Below are 17965 nucleotides of genomic sequence, written 5' to 3' on the forward strand. Positions count from 1 at the left end.
AAAATAAATATTCAGCTATGATATATCATGATATGTATGCCAAACACAAATAAGGTTATACGTGGAATTTATAGTAACACTCTAAAAATAACTCTAATAGAGTAGGGGCTGCAACTAGAGAGTGGGCCGTGATCAAAGTAGAAGGGAGAGGAGGGGAGTGAAAAAGAAAAGAGGAAGAGGGAGAGAATTAGGAGCGCATTTTGAATCAAGTTGAACTCGAATAGTGCACTACTCAATCTCGATTTAATATAAAATAATAATTGAGCTCGAACTCATCGAGATTTTAGAAGTCGAGTTCGACTTCAATTTACGTAACTTGAACTCGAGCTCGAATTCGAGTTTAATTAAATATAATAGAGTCTAGTCAAATTCAATCGAGTCGAATCAAAATTACGTAATAAAAACTAATATTTTACATGTAATTTTAAATAAATGATATTATTGATATTTCACAATAACAAATATAAAAAAATAAATATTATAAAAAACTCGATTAGGCTCATCGAACATTCGATTACAAAATATTAGAGTTCAAACTCGACTCACGAGTTTAAACAAGTAGCTCGAACTCGAATGTGATCAAAATGAGTTCGAGTTGAGTTGTTGATCGAGTAGTTTGCAAGTTTGAATTGAGTTATTTAGTTTAGCACCACCTTAGAGAGGACGAAGGAGGTGGTGGGTGGTTTTTCATTTTTTAAAATATAATTCCAAAAAAAATTCGATTTCAAAAATATCCCAAAACACACCCTCAAAAACACATTAACTATCTACATTAAAAAGTTTTTTTTGTACATATCATTATAGTAAAAATTTTTAAAAGCATGCTAAAAAACACCTAATCCATACGAGCCGTACGTCTAACTAATAAAATATAAAAAAAAATCAAGAGGTAGGATTTTCCGTTAATTTGTCTCTTTTTTGGACAAAAAAAAAGCACTGCAGCTCTATATTAGAGACCTTTTTTGTAACATGTAATGTCAATAAGTGTATTTGAAGTTAACACCACAAGTCATCCACCTCACCGCGAACTGGATTAGCACCTTCACAAAAAAAAAAAAAAAAAAAAAAAGAGTTAAATTCAATAGTCAAAGTGCTGTCGTGTGACAAAAATTCCGACCATTCATATTAAATATTTTGAACCAGCTTTTTAGCTGCACTTTTCCGGACCCGTGCTGTTCTTATTGACTTATTGTCCTCTCCTTCCCCTCTACCATCATCGCCCTAGTCCAGCTTAAGCTCACAATGCTTCAATAAGCAGAAGTTGCCGAGGAAAACTCTCTTTCATCCATCAATGGCTTCAACAACCCTCCCATTTCTTTACACTGCCTTGCAGTTACTAACCCTGTTGAGTACTGTCCATTTCTCTAGGGTTATAGCTATAGGTGTGAACTGGGGCACCTCGGCGTCACATCCTCTACCCCCGGCCCAGGTGGTGCAACTGTTGAAGGCCAATAATGTCACTAAAGTGAAGCTGTTTGATGCTGACCCAGATGTCCTCCAGGCTCTTGCGGGTTCTAATATTTACGTAACTGTTGGCATTCCCAATTCTATGCTTCGTAGCTTGAACTCGTCTCTTAAGGCTGCTGAGAGTTGGGTCCACGATAATCTCACCCGCTACGTCTCTGATGGTGCCGGCTCTGTCCGTGTAGAGTATTTTTCTTTCATTCTTACTTGAATTTTCATTTTCGAACTGGTTCCAGCTACAGTATACAGTCATTGTGCTGTAGTTAATGGATGAAGCAAACCTCTCAGCAGGGGAACCCCTTCGTTTTTCATATTTGCATCATTATTAAGCTGAAATTTGGCTTCACTTTGGGAGTTAGGACTGTAGTTTCTGAATGCTGAAGTACTGGTTTCTTCTCTGGAGTGGAACTCTCAATTTTTAGATTCTTGCGTCTTCTTTTTATGCTTTCCAGAAAAAGATAATTAATGGTTGCATTCAGTGCAGTTGAAACTTAACCTGTTGGATAGAACATATAGTGCTTCATTTTTTTTTTCGTTTCTTCCAATTTTCATTTACTGTGTGTGCAACGGAGCATTATTAGCGTCCATTACTGCATAATTCCATGTTTGGTTTGATGAAATATTGAATCCAGGCATTTTAATTTGTTAATCATGTTTTCCTTCTCAAATGGATGAAACCCTATTAAGAGAAGTGTAGAACCAATGGATTTTGATTGATTTAAGAAGATTTTCCACTGAATTACTTTATCATTACAGCATTTGTTGATTTTTTTGGTTATCATACTTTTTGTCAACCTTTGACTCTTCGACGGGAGACCTATGTGATCAAGATCACTGTTTGATATGCTTTCGAGCACGTTATTGAGCAATTTCTAGGACTTATTTTTATTTCCTTTCTCTCTGTTTCTGAGGTTTCCTTTATCAAGTGCTTTAGGAATTTTTCAGGTAATAATACATCAGCCTGTAAAGTCTACTTCTGTGGATTCCTGCTATTGCATCAGTGATGGCTGTTTGAAATGGATTAGACATATAGAAAAATTCAGCAGTGCACTTTTACTCTATAGTCCTTCATTTCTGAGGCTTTTGAGCTAACTGGATGATTCCACTGCTTGCTAAAAATACATCACTGTTGCTTCTCTTTCCTACATGACAGTTGCTTCTCTTTCCTGTCTCTTATTGATTCAATTAATGTATCTTATAGTTATTTAGTGTTAATTTCTTTATGAAGCTAGGTTTTGATGCAGGCTGCTGTTTTGCTGCTTTTGCTCATAGCAAATATTCCACTAGACTCAAAATCTTGCTGTTATTGTTCTTAATTTAGACAAAGAAACTTAGGTTCACAATGTGATTGCTGTGTCTACACGGATCTGTAACGGGTATATGCTATCTTAACTGTGCTTAAGAAAAATTATGTTCTACTTTCTGTATGATGTGTGTCTGAGGGGGTTCTCCAAAAATGAGTGGTAGGAGATCAATCGGTGTTTCTTTACATTCAAAGACATCCAATGGATTTACGTGCTGCTGAATCTCATATTTACAGGTTTATTGCTGTTGGAGATGATCCGTTTCTCCAGAGTTTTGGTGAGCAATTCTATCCATTTGTAGTTGGTGCTGCTGCCAACATCCAGACAGCTCTGGTCAAAGTTAACCTGGCAAACAAGGTAAAAGTTGTCACTCCGTGCAGCTTTGACGCTTTCCAGTCGGAATCTGGCCTGCCATCAAGAGGACAATTTAGGCCAGATCTCAACAAAACCATGGCTGAAGTTCTCACGTTTTTGAACAAGCACAGATCTCCTTTCTTTGTTGCCATTTCCCCTTTTCTGAGTTATCATCAAAATAAGAATGTTTCCCTGGACTTTGCTCTCTTCCGAGAAGGTGCACATCCCCGTAATGACAGTCATAGATCATACAAAAACAGCTTTGATTTGAGCTACGATACAGTTGTAATGGCATTATCAACAGCTGGATTCCCTCGGATGGATATAATCATTGGGCAAATTGGTTGGCCTACAGATGGAGCTGCAAATGCTACCTCATCTCTAGCTCAGGTTTTCTTAAAAGGCCTGGTGGACCACCTTGATAGCAGATTAGGAACTCCACTAAGGCCTCGAGATCTGCCAGTGGAGACTTACATATTTAGCCTATTAGATGAAGATCAGAGAAGCAGAACTCCCGGAAATTTTGAGAGGCACTGGGGCATCTTCACTTTTGATGGTCAAGCAAAATATCAGGTTGATTTTGTCCATGGCTCCGGAAAACTCATAAATGCACAGAATGTCCAGTACCTCTCTCCCAAATGGTGTGTTGTGAATAACAACAAAGACTTGTCCAATATAAGTGCACATGCTCTGGAGGCATGTTCTGCTGCGGATTGTAGTGCATTGTCACCTGATGGTTCCTGTTCTGACCTTTCTTGGCCTGGAAATGTTTCCTATGCTTTCAATAGTTTCTATCAGCAGCATGATCAAAGTGCAGACAGTTGTGACTTTGGGGGCTTGGGCTTGATAACTACAGTTGATCCTTCAGTTGAAAATTGTCGGTTCATGATTGGACTAAGGAATTCACTCTCAGTGTCCCTTCGCAGGTCTTCTCAGTTCCACTGGTTTATCTCGCCAGTTGCAACCATTTTGTTGTGTTTAGTATGCGTAACCTGGTGAGATTTTGCTGAATAGCGTGCAAGTCTATCTAATATATTTGCGGCTCTCAGACTGCTCTCTCTGCTGTTTTGGATGTTGGCTGACGCTTTGCATCAGCTGATTCTGAGCTTTGTACCTCTCTTTTCTCGATTTGTAGTGCAACTAAGATGATAGATTATCCCCTTTACGCTTGGGCACTTCCTGGAAAAAGGGCGTCTTCTGACTTCCCTCGAGTATATGCACGCATTTACATGGATACAAAGTAACAAAAAACAAAAGAAGAAGAGAAAGGGGTTGATTTTGCAAATTGGCTCCCTTTTTTTTCCCTTCTGGCCTGGCACTCAGGGTGGCAATTCGGGTCCAATCAGGTTGGCCCGATCCGTCAAAAAATCTGTTGACCCGAACCCGACCCGTCAACCCGTGACGGGTCAGTATATCTGACACGAACCCGAAAATTTTGGGTTGGCGGGTCGACCCGAAATGACCCGAAAATTAATTTTAATTTATTAATTTATCACTGTAAATTCTAATAAAATCAATTTCTCACAAAATTAATTACATCATCAAGTAATAAAAATTTAAATAAATAATTTCAAATCAAATCTAAAATAAATTAAACACCGTAAAAGTGTTTTATTCCAAACCAAATATAAAATAAATTAAAATGAATTATATTATTTGTCCAAATATAATAATTTTAACTTCATACAAGGTAAATAAATTCATTTAGGATTAAGTAATTAATGCCTTTGAAAAAAAAGAATGATTTAGTTTAGTTAGATAAAATAATTTTTATGTTTATTAAATTATTTTTAATTTATAAACGGGTCATATCAGGTCACCACGGGTTGACCCGAAATTGACCTGTTTTCTTTTCGGGTTCATCGGGTTCGACCCGATTCTGACCCGAACCCCCAAAACTTCAACCCAAACCCATTAATTTCGTGTTAGGTTCGTGTCGTGTTTTCGGATCGTGTCAGAAATTGCCACCCCTACTCACGTAGATCAATTGGAATTCGTAAACTCATTGTTGACGGTTGGCCATTTGGTTCCTGATTTACCATGAATTGGTATATACTTACTATTAGACTTGAGTAGGGTGCATTTGGTTAAAGGCGTCATGATACGTAATGTCACTGCTGTAGACTAAACCAAACCGTATAACGGGTGACTAGCAAAGATTACATCCTTGACCACCCAACACTTTTGAACAAGTTTTTACTACTGTAATTTAGAGAGCAAACGATGGATGTGCAACCAACCAGGTAAAAGTTACCAAGTTATAAAGAACTTAGGCAATTATTCCACTTTTTACTTTACAGGAGCATTCTATCCGCGGTATACTGCACTTTCTGAACAGATTTGTGGTATGATGTACTGCCTGTTTAACGTATCAGTAGTGTAGACAAAATCCCATTAAGCCAAAAACTTAAAATGTTAAAACTTGATTTTTTTTCTTTGTCGCATCGATAATATTTGTATAATCTACTCTAATCTAATCTAAGGAAAGGAGAAGCTGACGTAATTTTCCCTTGACCTTCCACCCCCACCAAGACATGTTCAAATTTGATTGATTTATTCAACGAGTTATATGTTACTCCATGTTTTTACAAAGCTTGATTTTATCATAGTTTGATTCAAGTTCACACTGGTTTCTCTTAAAAGAAAGAGCCGCTTGTCTAACCCCAAAGTCTTAGCATAATAAAGAGGATATGTATACTTCTGTTGTGAAAGGCGCAATATTTTCAATATTATCAGGTGAAACTTATTTACTAATCATAGGGGGTTGCTACTCAGAATTTGTTTTGGTTTAGAGACTGTAATATCTCCCCTCAACGCAAAAAAAAAAAAAAACTTATTTACTACTCAATATGTTGCAAAAGACTTGTTAATATATATATATATTTGGGCTTTGTTACTTTTGAGGGGTTAAAAACAAATAGCTCAATTGGGTTGAAAAGGTTAACCATTACCATTAGGCCTTTGGCCCTTTTACGCTTAAACGGAGTTTTTTTTTTTGAAAAAACGCTTAAACGGAGTTGGAATGTTGGATTCGACTCTCGCGTACTTTCCCGTTCAGAATTTAGCGGCACATGTAAGCTACCGTGGACCCGAGAACAGCATACAAGTTGATTTGCTGGACGCTCATCAACACCAGAAAAGAAAATATCCTCTTTCCAGTCTCGAGCTGTCCTTTTATATAAAGCAATACAATACCCTAAATCCACTTTTTATCCTCTTAACCAATTTTCCTTCTGGGCGTCGCTTTCTCTTTTGCTATTCCGACATCGTATATCAAAAAACATGTACGGTCAACAAGGCGACGGATCTGGTCCACCGCCTATGGGCGGAGGAGGTTATGGAGGTAACGGAAGCTCTGGAGGATACGGAGGCGGAGGCTACGGTGGCTCTGGAGGAGGAGGAGGAGGAGGCTACGGTAGCTCTGGAGGAGGAGATGGTGGTTATGGAGGAAGCGGTGGAGGATACGGTGGCGGCGGTGGCCGGGGAGGCGGTAGAGGTGGTGGTGGTGGAGGCAGAGGAGGTGGTGGTTACGGCGGTAATATGCAGAATCGAGGTAATGATGACCTGGTGCACTTCTGTTTCTGTTTTTCGCTACTCTATCTAAACGTTCAAGTTCACTAAACATTTTTTGCACTAAGCATTTTTTTTTTCTCTTGTTTCCTCGATATGTGCTCATTTTAGGTGGTGGTGGTGGATACCAAGGAGGAGATCGTGGGGGTGGTGGTGGCTACCAAGGGGGGGACCGCGGAGGTCGTGGTGGAGGTGGCGGTAGAGGAGGTGGCCGCGGTGGTGGAAGTGGCAGAGATGGGGACTGGCGTTGTCCTAACCCAAGGTAACCTATTTCCGGTGCTCATCTTTTCTTTTCTTTTTTTTTTCCTTTTATTCCCCTCAGAAAGTGTGCTGTGTCTTAATTACTTTGTTGAGATTGTTCTTTACGTTATTATCTCTATGATACTTGGAAGGATAAAGGACCTAATAAGATTGTATTATGTTGGATCTTAACTTGTGAATTTTGTGCTGACTTCAGTCATTCTGTACAAAGAAGCTATAGCAAGTATGTGACATAAAAGAAGCAGAGGGTAAAACCTTGTTATCATTTTTTAAACATGTTAATGGTCATTGATTTTGGCCTGTGTGGTTGTAGCTGTGGGAATTTGAACTTTGCTAGAAGAGATAAGTGTAACAAATGTGGTGCACTCCCTCCTGCTGGTGCTGGTGACCGTGGTGACAGAGGTGGTGGTAATTATAATAGAGATGGCAATAATGCAGGATATGGAAATAATCGAGGTGGGAGAGGTGGAGGCAGTAGAGGCAGTGGCTACGGTCATGGAAGAGAGGATAGTGGTTATAGTCAAGGAAGAGGTGATGGAGGTTATGGTCAAGGAAGAGATGATGGTGGTTTTGGTCAGAGCCCTGTTGTAGCTCCTTCTTATGGTGGACATGGTGGTAACTATGCACCACCACCTAGCAGTTTTGGTGGAAACCCTAATTATGCTCAAGATGCTGTTCCTCCACCTTCAAGCTATAGTGGGGGGCCTTCTTCATATCCTCCATCATATGGTGCTCCACCTGGTGGCTATGATGGAGGCTATGGAGGTGGTCCACGGAATCTGGGTGGTGGATATGGTGGTGCTCCAGCTGAAGCTCCTGTTAAAGTGAAGCAGTGTGATGAAAACTGTGGGGATGCGTGTGACAACTCGAGAATTTACATTTCAAATTTGCCTCCAGATGTGACCATTGAAGAACTTCAAGAACTTTTTGGAAGCATTGGACAAGTAATATGCAAATTTCCTTCGGCTTATTATTTTGAACGATATAAAAATCGTATTTGGCCTGCTGTTGCAAATTGATCTGGGAATTATACATCTTGTCCCAAATACTTATGTCCGAAGGAAAGATTGTTGCATTAAATGGAGAATCTCATTTTATTAAATCACTTTGCAATTTATTTATTGGTCTAGCAGATTATGCTATGTTCAAGTTCTTTTAGTTGTTGCAGGTACATAGATACAGTAGTTGATGCATGAGTAAAAAAGAAATGGGTTCTTACCTTTCTCTTTTGCTAGGTTGCAAGGATCAAACAAAAGCGAGGTTATAAAGATCAGTGGCCCTGGAGTATAAAACTGTACACAGATGACCAAGGAAAAAACAAAGGAGATGCAGTTTTATCTTATGAAGATCCTTCTGCAGCACACTCTGCTGGTGGCTTTTTCAATAGTAAACCCGAAGCAGACTTCTCATCTTTAATTTAAATTGTATATAGTCATCATGTACTCATTTGAAATTGTTTTTTCAGATCATGATCTACGAGGTTATGCAATCAGTGTGGCTATGGCTGAGAAATCTGCACCAAAACCTGCCTCACAGCATGGATATGGGTATTCTATCTTTCTCAACTAAATATCATTTTGTAAATCCAGGACGATGAGCTTCTTTGTTGTCTTGTTCTCTTATGCAAGGGTTGCTAAGCATCTTGCATTAAGATTTTTGAGTTAACTCATTATGTTGACTTGCTGTTAGTTCTTGTACTTTTATACTTACACATTGAGGCGAGTTTACTATGTCGTGTATCATTTGATATGAAATCTGAAATCTATCAATGGTCAAATGTTTGTAAAGTCATTGATAGTCTGAGAAGTTTTTTGCTTGAGTTCTAGAAATTCTGCAATCTGCATTTATACAGGTATGAAACAGTTCATGTGGGTAAAATAACTGGTAGCTCATTGGTGTCCTGAAGACATTAGGAACCGTAGTTCAGTCTTCACTCCCTTGCCTCTGAATTCCTTTGTTGGTGGTCAACTGTAATTATATGTTTTGCTATCTTCTTTTTGTTCTTCTTATCTTGCGGATGGTTGGACTTTTTGTACATTACATTGTTGATCTTAGTATCATGAAGTGGTCTTCCATATTGCTGGTGGAGATGTCTCAGAGTATAATTTAATTGGCTCCACCTGAGCTGGTTAAGAAGTCGAAACATGATTTTCTCTGACAAAAGAATTTCTAATGTACAGTGACATTTTCCAAAAATTTGGGGTCAGTAGTTGATATAGTTTTACTTTTTTGTAGATGGTTATTCAGTTTCTCACTTGGATGCAAGTTCTCTATTAAAGTCGTGTTTGATCATGTTGAATCATTCATAATTATTTTTCTACTGCTTGCATGTGGGTTTTTATGCATAGCTTCTCCAATATAAGTTATTTGCACTGCTTGGAAGTTGTCCACTATTCAACTTATGAACCCCTGGCCTATTAATCTTTTGGCTTCCCGTTTTTCTGATTTGGTGTTTATGCGGACTATTGTCTTTGTAAGGATAGATGGTGATTTTAGTATCACCTCTTGATGTAGCCCTTCATTGATAATTCAATTGATTAGCTCTAGATTTTTCTGTCAAGGGTCTGTCTTGGGTGATTGTACAACAATCTTATCTTGGTTAATGCTTTGTGTTGGTGGTCAAGTTATTTTGTATCCTATGCCTTATTTGTTATTTGCTATGAATTTTGAGTTTGTGCTGTTGAGTCATTGCATTGTAAATCATAATTTTAGCATTTTTTGTGCTTCAATTCTCAATATGATTTCTTCCTAAATGTACTCTTGCTCGTTTACAAGATGATATTTTGTCTTTTATTTCATGGTTTTGTAGTCTGACTAGTTGATTATTCTACAGGGGAGGTGGTAGAGGCGGTTATGGGGGTGATAGACGTAGAGACAACTACAGAGATGGTGGAGGTTCTGGTCCGGATAGAAATTATCATGGAGGAAACCGTTCACGCCCTTATTAGACCTCATCCAAGCATATATGTACTAAAACTTGTGGTGGGAGGGGTTTTATTTTATTCCATTGCAGATTGTTCTCTAACGGGAGATTAAGAGGTAGGTTGTTCACTACTCTGAGCGATACCCTTTTTCTCCTTTTGTTTTGAGTACTAGTTGTCGGGCTCTTTTCCTTTTCAAGCTACAGATTGATTCGAACTTGTGTGAATGTTTTTATAGAGGGAAGTGGATATTCTCCAAATTGCTGCTAAGGTAGGTTGAAATTATCAGGTGAGTGTTGCTTTTCTAGTGATTACATTGTGCTGTTAAGTTGGTCTTAAGTGATGCATTTTGTGGATTGCATGCTTGGTTCATGCGTATTGGCTTTGATGTTTGCATCATATAAGAATGACGTTTTTGCATCTTTCTGATATTTGTATTTGGCATGGCGTAATTCATGCGTCGAATAATTTGTCTCTTCTATGGCCTTTATGTCTTCTATACCGAAGTGCTGATATGAGATTCCACATACTTTTGAGTTATTTGGGAATGTGAAAGTTGTAAGTGATGAGCCAAATCACGAGTTAGGAGGAGAATGTTCTAAAAGCTTTCACCGGAAACTACTTTTGGAATTTTCTCTGTCGTTGGTCTCCAGACCATATCATGGTTAATTTACTTCCGTGTTCCAGAACTTCCGAAGCTGAATAGGAGTTTCTTTGCCTCTCCGTTTAGGGGCTTTCTAGTTTCTACTAGCCCTTGAGGAGTTGGAGCTAATTATGATTTTTAATCCCCAAAAAGTCAGAGCTATTGCTCCCAACTTGATTGCAAGTCTCTGTAAGAGGGAACAAAGACAATTTAACGCAGGGAACTTTCCATATGTTTTATTTATCATATCAATGATAATCTGGTATTATATTGCAAGGGAATTGTATTAATAATATCTTTTTATTAGGCATGGTTATATAGTAGACCTAGGAATTGAATCTGTTCGGAATCAAACGCTCGTGATAATAGCAAGGCTTGAAACCTTTGGAAGTTGGTGCGCTGTAGAAACGCGTGGAGCTCACTGGGACTACGTTTTGTGATCGACTTGGGATCAAACGTGGCTAAGGTGTCAGCTTTGGTTCTTGCGCTTGGGTCTTATCCACAGCAACATTTTCAAAGTGTTGCAAGAGGCTTCTACTGTTTTTGGTGTTCATCTGATTCTCTCCCTAGCTTGTTGATGCGGCTATGTTGTTGTTCTATTCGCTTCTCTCTCTCTCTCTCTCTCTATCCGTTTTAGCCCTTTTCTTTCTGATGGTTACCTAGTTGACGATGTAAATATCGTTTGTAATCCTAAGGTTATTTTCAGGAGCAGATCATACATAAACACGAAATGAGGCAAGCGGTCTAATTTTTTTTCTTTGTAATTGACTTTGATTTTTCCTTCTTGTTTGCCCCCGGTCCGGTGACTTATGCTTTTTTTGTTTTTGTGGTGGGGGGGGGGGGTGGTGTACGTGGGTGTTCTGATATATGCAATTGATAGAAGCGTAGGTGAAAGATAGTTTTTAGTTTTTTTTAAAAAAATTTATATATCAACCGTTAGCTTAAATATTATTTCTATCAACCCTTTTCAAGGAAGGGCTTAACTGGATTAAGGGAGGTGGTTCGCACCTCTAAATTAAAGAAGTGACTATTTAAGTCTGAACTCTTTACCTGTAATCAAGCTTGCATCTTATGTTTTTATCTGGTGACCAATTTACCGTTTAAGATACAATTTTGCCTATATATTATATTTCAAAAAAAAGTATAAAATTTTTAAAATAGACATCTCAAAACATTAAAAACGCCCCTATTTTTCTAATCTACCACCAACCTTCACAGTCAAAAATACGCCTATTTTCCTAATCTACCATCACCCATTCACCTCAATCTGCTCAGTATTGCTGCGACCTTGCCGTACATTTTTTTGTTTCTTCTCTCTTCTTTTCTTTCCCTCCTATACTCCTTCCCTTCTTCCCTCACCACTCTCGCGACCTCTCCTACAGCCTTTGGTAAGGGGGCAAGGTAAATGAGAGGGGAAAGAGGGGGTGACAAGGGAAGAAGATGATAGAAGGGAGAGTGGGGAGGGAGAGGGTGAGGAGACAATGGAGAGTTAGGAAGGAGGAATAGCAGCATTGGTGCGAGAGAAGTAAGATGGGGGAGGAGGTAGATGAGGGGAAAAAAGGAAGAAGAAAGGAAAGGAAATTTTTTTAATTTCTCCAAATACTTGAAGATTTCTTTTATAAATTTTACAGTAAGTTATAATAAAATTTTACATAAAGATTCAAAAAAAAATACACCATCCAAATAGATCTTTTGTTACACGCCAATATTTTAAGTAAATGACACGATAACCATTTCCAAAGTTCTTCCCTCGCCAGAAAATGACTTTGATAGTTGCTTAAAAATTTACTGTGCCATTACTCAACAGTAAGCGATGACCTATTTAGGAAATTAGCAACAAAAGAAACCGGGAATGGAAGCCATGTCGTTATTAAACAACATAGGAATTAGGAAAGAAGAAACAGAAACACTAAAAAGAAAGCCCTGCCAAAGACTTGGAGAGAAACTGGCATACCAGAGCAGATGGTTCAGATCAAATTATCAAGACACTCGCAAGGCACATCTATATTGAAAATTAACTGAAAAGAAAAAAAAAATTTTGGTCCTAAATCTAAAACCAACAACAAAAAAAAAAAAAAACATCGTTGCATTACTTCTAATTCCTTTACACCTTGACCCTCAATCTAGAAGTAACCAGGCAGAAAATAATTTAAGAAGAAACACTAAATACTAAGGCCATGTTTGGATTACATTTTTTTGAATTTTTTGTAGAAAAATTACTGTAGCGATTTAATATATAGTACTAGGTAAAAAGGGGATTGAAAAATGTGTTCACAAAAAACGTAGCAATTTGAAAAATTGCTTTCCAAACAAGACCTAAATACTCTGATAATTTCACTTATGACTCCTTCAGGTATAAGTGACAAACAAATCCATTTAACTAAATTTTTTCATACCCGCCCATGAATAGATGAGTATGACTATCTTAAATTTTTGCATATGAGTATAAATGAGTTATCCGGTATTATTGGATAACTCATCAAATTCAATTAACTCATTTAAAATTGTCTTCCTCCAAATCTCCTCTTTTCTCTCACCCATTTTTTTTTCTTCAAAATTTTCATTTTCTCATGACATTAACTACTTTTGTTTCATTATTATTATTATTTGTTGATTTTATCTTATCATTTTATTTTCTCTTAGTTTGTTAACTTGCTCATTTTTCAGCATTACCAATTTATGACAAATTTTAACCTCTTTTCCTATCTTTTCAAAATGAAATTTTAAATTTACACACAAAAAAAATGTTAGAGGTTCAAAATTTTAAATTAAATTTTTGTATTAACTTTTATAGTACTTAGTTCAAATTTTATATTCTTATCATTCAATTATTAAATAGTATGTAATTTTGCAACATAGAATGATGAAAAAAAATTGGTAATTAAACTTATTGACCATTATAAGTAAATATTTAAAACTAATAATGGGTACAAAAGATGGTATAAATTGACAACTTAGTTTACAAAAATGAATATAAACGAGTTTACAAAAAATTAAAATAAATGAGTAATAAATGATTAATTGGATTATCCAATTCATTTTTTGACCTACCCATTTATACCCATTTAATTAAATGGATATAAATGAATTGACTCACTTATACCTATTACCCATTTTAACCAATCCAAATCCATCTAAATCACCCATTTTAACACTTCTAACTCCAAGCACCAATTCAAAAAAAAAAAAAAAAAATCCTCCTAACTCCACGCGCTTTCTATCCCTATCAACTAAGCATATGATTCTAACCCAAACCTACATCGTAGAGGATTCTAAGAGGCTTCCCCTAGCCATGGGGGTGAATCCAATGGCTTGTAGGCACCTCTTTGTAAGTTTTTAAAATTTCACATTTCTAATCCTCTTTACATGTTTTTAAAATTGCACGCCTAATTCTGTATTTCTGTCTAGACGCTCTTTTAACTCAACCAAACTGTTCTTTTAGCTCACTAAACAGCTGGTCAAATTTCTGCGGGGTAGGTAGCCAATGAAGCAAAATTTCTCAGTTGAGCTTCACAAATTCTACAGCAACAACCTATCTATGTACATTTGACCATTGAACGTCATAAGGCGCACTAGTTCCATGAGGCACTCCTCCAGGGCCGTACTGAGTACTGACATTAATACCACCTTGAACCTGAAATAAACGAAGCAATACATACACTTTCAGATGTTTCTGTCAAGCAGAGTGAGTTAATCAAATGTCAAATACTGCCTTGAACCTGAAATAAAGAAAACAATTCATACACTTGAGATGTTCTTGTTAAGTAGGGCGTGTAAATGAAAATGCCAACTCTTCTAGAGTTCACACATGAATCTGTGACAGTTGAAAATGAGGATTTAACATCTAATAGAAACTTGACATATGGCCAAAAAAGAACTGCAACAGAGTAAGACCACTTACACCACACTGGGCAAGCAAACAAAAAATTAGGATAGAAATGATCTAAAACAGCAAGCATTACAACATTGGGCAATAAAATACAAGATTTTTTTCTCTAGACAAGTTTGTGCCAGATTGCTATTGCTGACCAATCAGTAGTACCAGACTAATATGAGGGTGGAGAGGGAAACTAGCAAGCAGCAGAACTGCAGAAGTAGCTTCATTTCTCCGGGCTGGCAGAAGTGAGGTTCTTATAAACTAATTTCATGGATATAGGTGTTTATGCTTGACTACATTGTATAAGGAGCTGCTGATCTCCTTTTTTCTACGATTTCTGTTCTTTATCTAACAGCGGTGCATTTCTCTTTGTAACTAGACTAGAAAGATAATCTCGATAATCTTCTTGTCTTGATTTTCAACTCTTCTATATCAAGAAAGCAGTATGGGGTTGATAGATCTATATACAAAAGGCAGGACAAATTGTTTATGTATTTGTCAACAATGATTGTTTCGTTCCCTGGCCAGTCCTCTCAAACTGCACATACTTGCACAAAGCCAACAAGCGAGAATCCCAGCAACTCCAGTTTAAGCTCTCTTATCATGTTATACAAACTCCACCTACCGTTGCTAACTAAAATGACAGCCATTCATTCTCTCTTTGATGAGGAAGTTTGGCATATAGTTCCAAAATTATGCTTAACAAACCTATGCAATGTGGAGGTGATCCAACCAAAATGTTAACCAACCAATTCAGCATTAAAAATCTGATGGGCAGTCCATGATTATGACAACATTTGAGAGACAGCGAAATTTACTCAACAGTTTCAGGCTTTAATTTGCTTATGCACTATTACCCATGCGGATGGCATGTCACTTGCAATCACCGGCATGCCAGGAAGTGAGCAAATTAAAGCAGCAAGACAATTGGCTTGCTGGAAGTAGTTGCACTTTAATCTTTTGGAAAAATGGACATATTTGATAATGCATTAATTCACAGAAAGAAAACGATGCTCGACAAGCATAAATGCAAAATGTACCATAACATTTCCACTTTTGCCTCATTTTTCTATTCAAAAAGAATAAAAGTTCAATATGAGAATCACTTTAAACGTGATAATAGAGACAGTCTCAGATTGAGGGTTATCATCAAATGTATAGCAAGTCAATGATTCATGGACCCTTCTAACTGAATGGATAAAAGTATGGAGTCTTAGTGCGCAACGTAAAGAGCCTTCCATGGAATGCACTGGAATTCATAACTGTATTGTATTAAGACAAACCTGCTGCATTGGGTAGTGGTCCGAATACAAGTTCCCACCATATACAGCCTCAGAGTAGACAGATGCATAACCAGGAGCTGCAATACAAAAGTTCCAGGCATTAATATGATGATATGCTATAAAGATTTAACAATCAGTAGGGAGAGGGAAAAAGAAGGCAAGAAAGTTGAGATCTAGAATCTAAAATAACCTGGAGTAGCTGCAGTGGATGCTGCAGCTGCTGCCCTTGCTCGCTTTTCTGCATCTGCAAGCTCAGCATGCAGTTTTTCAATTTCATGAGCCATAGATATCATATTTTTCTCTATAATCTGGCTCTGTTCAAGGTTAGTGGCATGCATCTTCTTCTCATATTCAATAGCCGCCCTATTTCAAAATAACCAACAGTAGAAGAAAACGTTATAAAATAATAGGCGAATCTTTGAGCTAATAGGAACGCATTAACATAATGAATTTATCTTGCAGAACTATATTTATCCTACCATATTTGTTTTCATATCCTACCTTACAAAAACTAGCGAGGCAAGAAGTATAGCACGGAGGAAAACCTCATCAGACCATGTAGGATTAGCTTGTAGATACGTTTCTTCAACTGATCTTATCTTTATCTTTCTACCATATTTGTTTTCATGTCCTACATTACAAAACTAGTGAGGCAAGAAGTATAGCACAGAGGAAAACCTCATCAGACCATGTAGGATTAGCTTGTAGATATGGTCCTTCAACTGATCTTATCTTTCTTTATTATCTTCATCTTCTTTTCTTTCTTTTGTGAGAAGTGTTCTGTCGTCCTCGTGTATCAAGTAATTTTCTTTCTTTATTTGTTTTCATCTTTCTGTGCAAATATCAATCTCAGTTTCTCGAATTACACATACATTGGTCTTTCAGTACAACCTTGAAAACTTCAGCACGTTTGCGTGCAATACAGTACTCACATTAATGCCCACTAAAAATATCAGCTACACATTCTTTTAAGTTTGAAAAAACCTACATTGGCCAATTATATGTCAAATAGCTTAAATACCTCTTGCTTGCAAACAAATGTTGCAAGTTAACTATAGCTCCCTTGAGATGCCACGGATTGACCTCTTGCCAGTACGAATATTCGAATTCCTCCAGCAATACGTTAATCAATCATGATCAAGCATTTGATCCCTAAGACGATACCTATTCTATGCTCGCTATAATGTTTAGCTTACAGATAAATCACCTTTATGTTAAAGAATGCAAAAAAAACATAAGGTATAACTCATCAAATTTAGCCTTATCCCATGAAAATCAAGTGAATGGGAGAGAATTTCATAGTATTTATATACCTTCCTCTTTTTATTTCCTGGCGCATGTCCTGAATTTCCTCTTGGATCGCAGGCAATTGCTCCAATTCAGAGTGGGCCAACACGAGCTCTTCGTTGAGTTCACGCAGCTTTGACGTGAATTCTTTACGGTCGGCCGTCATATTCTGAATATCAGTTTTTACCTGAGACAAATCAGCACCGAGTTCATCAATCGAGCGGAGCTCCGCCTCGGTTTTGAGCGACCTCTCGTAAACCTCGTGCACCCGAGCATCGGTATCGGCCTTGACGCTGACGGCTGTGGAAGAGAGGTGGCGGAGCTCCTGGTCGGCGACGGCCAACTCCTGCTTCAGTGCCACGTGGGTGGCGGCCAAGCGCTGGTTGTCGAGGAGGAGAGCTTGGATCTCCCGCTGTTGGGCCTCGATTAGAGCGGCAGGGTGAGGTCGATGAAGGCCTTGGTGGAGAAGTCGGGGTCCGTCAATTGAAGGACGACGATGCTGTTGTCTTGAGTAAGGATGATTTCGTCCGGCCATTGCTACCTCGCGCCTTTGAGGAGAAGGCAGCTGCCGCCGGGACTCCTTTCCTGTTTTCTTTTATTCAGAAGTATTGATCTCAAGTTCTGGGAAGGGCGGCTACGAGGGAAAGAAGCAAAGCAAAAGGTGTTTTTCAGCTAATCAGTGTGCCAGTGAGGGGGCGCGTAATTCGCGACATCAGCAGTAGTAAGCCGGGCTTGTTGGAGAATCCTTTATGCTCGTCGCACGACTTTTTTTTTTTTTTTTTTTTTTTGGTCTCTCGAAACGAGATCAAAAGGGTAACTATACATATTGGACCAAGTCCTCTTCATACATGTATAGAGTACCTTGCACTAAGGAGTGGAACGAGTTCTCTCCTCACCGTTCACAATCCTTAGCGCATGAATCCTCGTTGTATGGTTCAATAGTATTTTATTGAAAAAAAAAATACACAAGTTAGCAATCAATAAATACATTCTAAAAAATT

The 17965-nt window shown here is 37.9% G+C and overlaps 3 protein-coding genes across 5 annotated transcripts; 2 read left to right on the forward strand and 1 right to left on the reverse strand.

Annotated features, from left to right (window-relative positions):
* Nucleotides 1–1153: 1153 nt before the first annotated feature.
* LOC113711663 (glucan endo-1,3-beta-glucosidase 9-like) lies at nt 1154–4323 on the forward strand. The gene is made up of 2 exons (XM_027234836.2): nt 1154–1650; nt 3005–4323. The coding sequence occupies exons 1-2, from the start codon at nt 1292–1294 to the stop codon at nt 4119–4121; spliced, it is 1476 nt and encodes a 491-aa protein (XP_027090637.1). The 5' UTR covers nt 1154–1291; the 3' UTR covers nt 4122–4323.
* Nucleotides 4324–6222: 1899 nt separating this feature from the next.
* Nucleotides 6223–11281, forward strand: LOC113711670 (transcription initiation factor TFIID subunit 15b). 2 transcript variants are annotated; one of them, XR_003453130.2, is made up of 7 exons: nt 6223–6675; nt 6804–6954; nt 7267–7897; nt 8189–8339; nt 8419–8500; nt 9787–9992; nt 10113–11281. XR_003453130.2 is itself a non-coding variant. In XM_027234848.2 (6 exons), exons 1-6 carry the CDS (start codon nt 6405–6407, stop codon nt 9899–9901), a joined length of 1401 nt encoding a protein of 466 aa, XP_027090649.1. In that variant the 5' UTR covers nt 6270–6404; the 3' UTR covers nt 9902–10134. The 2 variants fall into 2 exon arrangements, 1 of the variants encoding a protein (XP_027090649.1); XM_027234848.2 differs by having other exon boundaries at nt 6270–6675; nt 9787–10134.
* A 2160-nt stretch (nt 11282–13441) lies between these two features.
* Nucleotides 13442–17678, reverse strand: LOC113711696 (protein FLC EXPRESSOR). 2 transcript variants are annotated; one of them, XR_003453142.2, is made up of 5 exons: nt 16991–17678; nt 15868–16040; nt 15678–15754; nt 14262–14331; nt 13442–14151 (listed from the first exon to the last, which is right to left on the reverse strand). XR_003453142.2 is itself a non-coding variant. In XM_027234867.2 (4 exons), the coding sequence occupies exons 1-4, from the start codon at nt 17497–17499 to the stop codon at nt 14050–14052; spliced, it is 861 nt and encodes a 286-aa protein (XP_027090668.1). In that variant the 5' UTR covers nt 17500–17678; the 3' UTR covers nt 13860–14049. The 2 variants fall into 2 exon arrangements, 1 of the variants encoding a protein (XP_027090668.1); XM_027234867.2 differs by lacking the exon at nt 14262–14331 and having other exon boundaries at nt 13860–14151.
* Between the last annotated feature and the right edge of the window lie 287 nt (nt 17679–17965).

The sequence above is a fragment of the Coffea arabica genome, chromosome 1e, assembly GCF_036785885.1.
Source record: "Coffea arabica cultivar ET-39 chromosome 1e, Coffea Arabica ET-39 HiFi, whole genome shotgun sequence".
Lineage (NCBI taxonomy): Eukaryota > Viridiplantae > Streptophyta > Magnoliopsida > Gentianales > Rubiaceae > Coffea > Coffea arabica.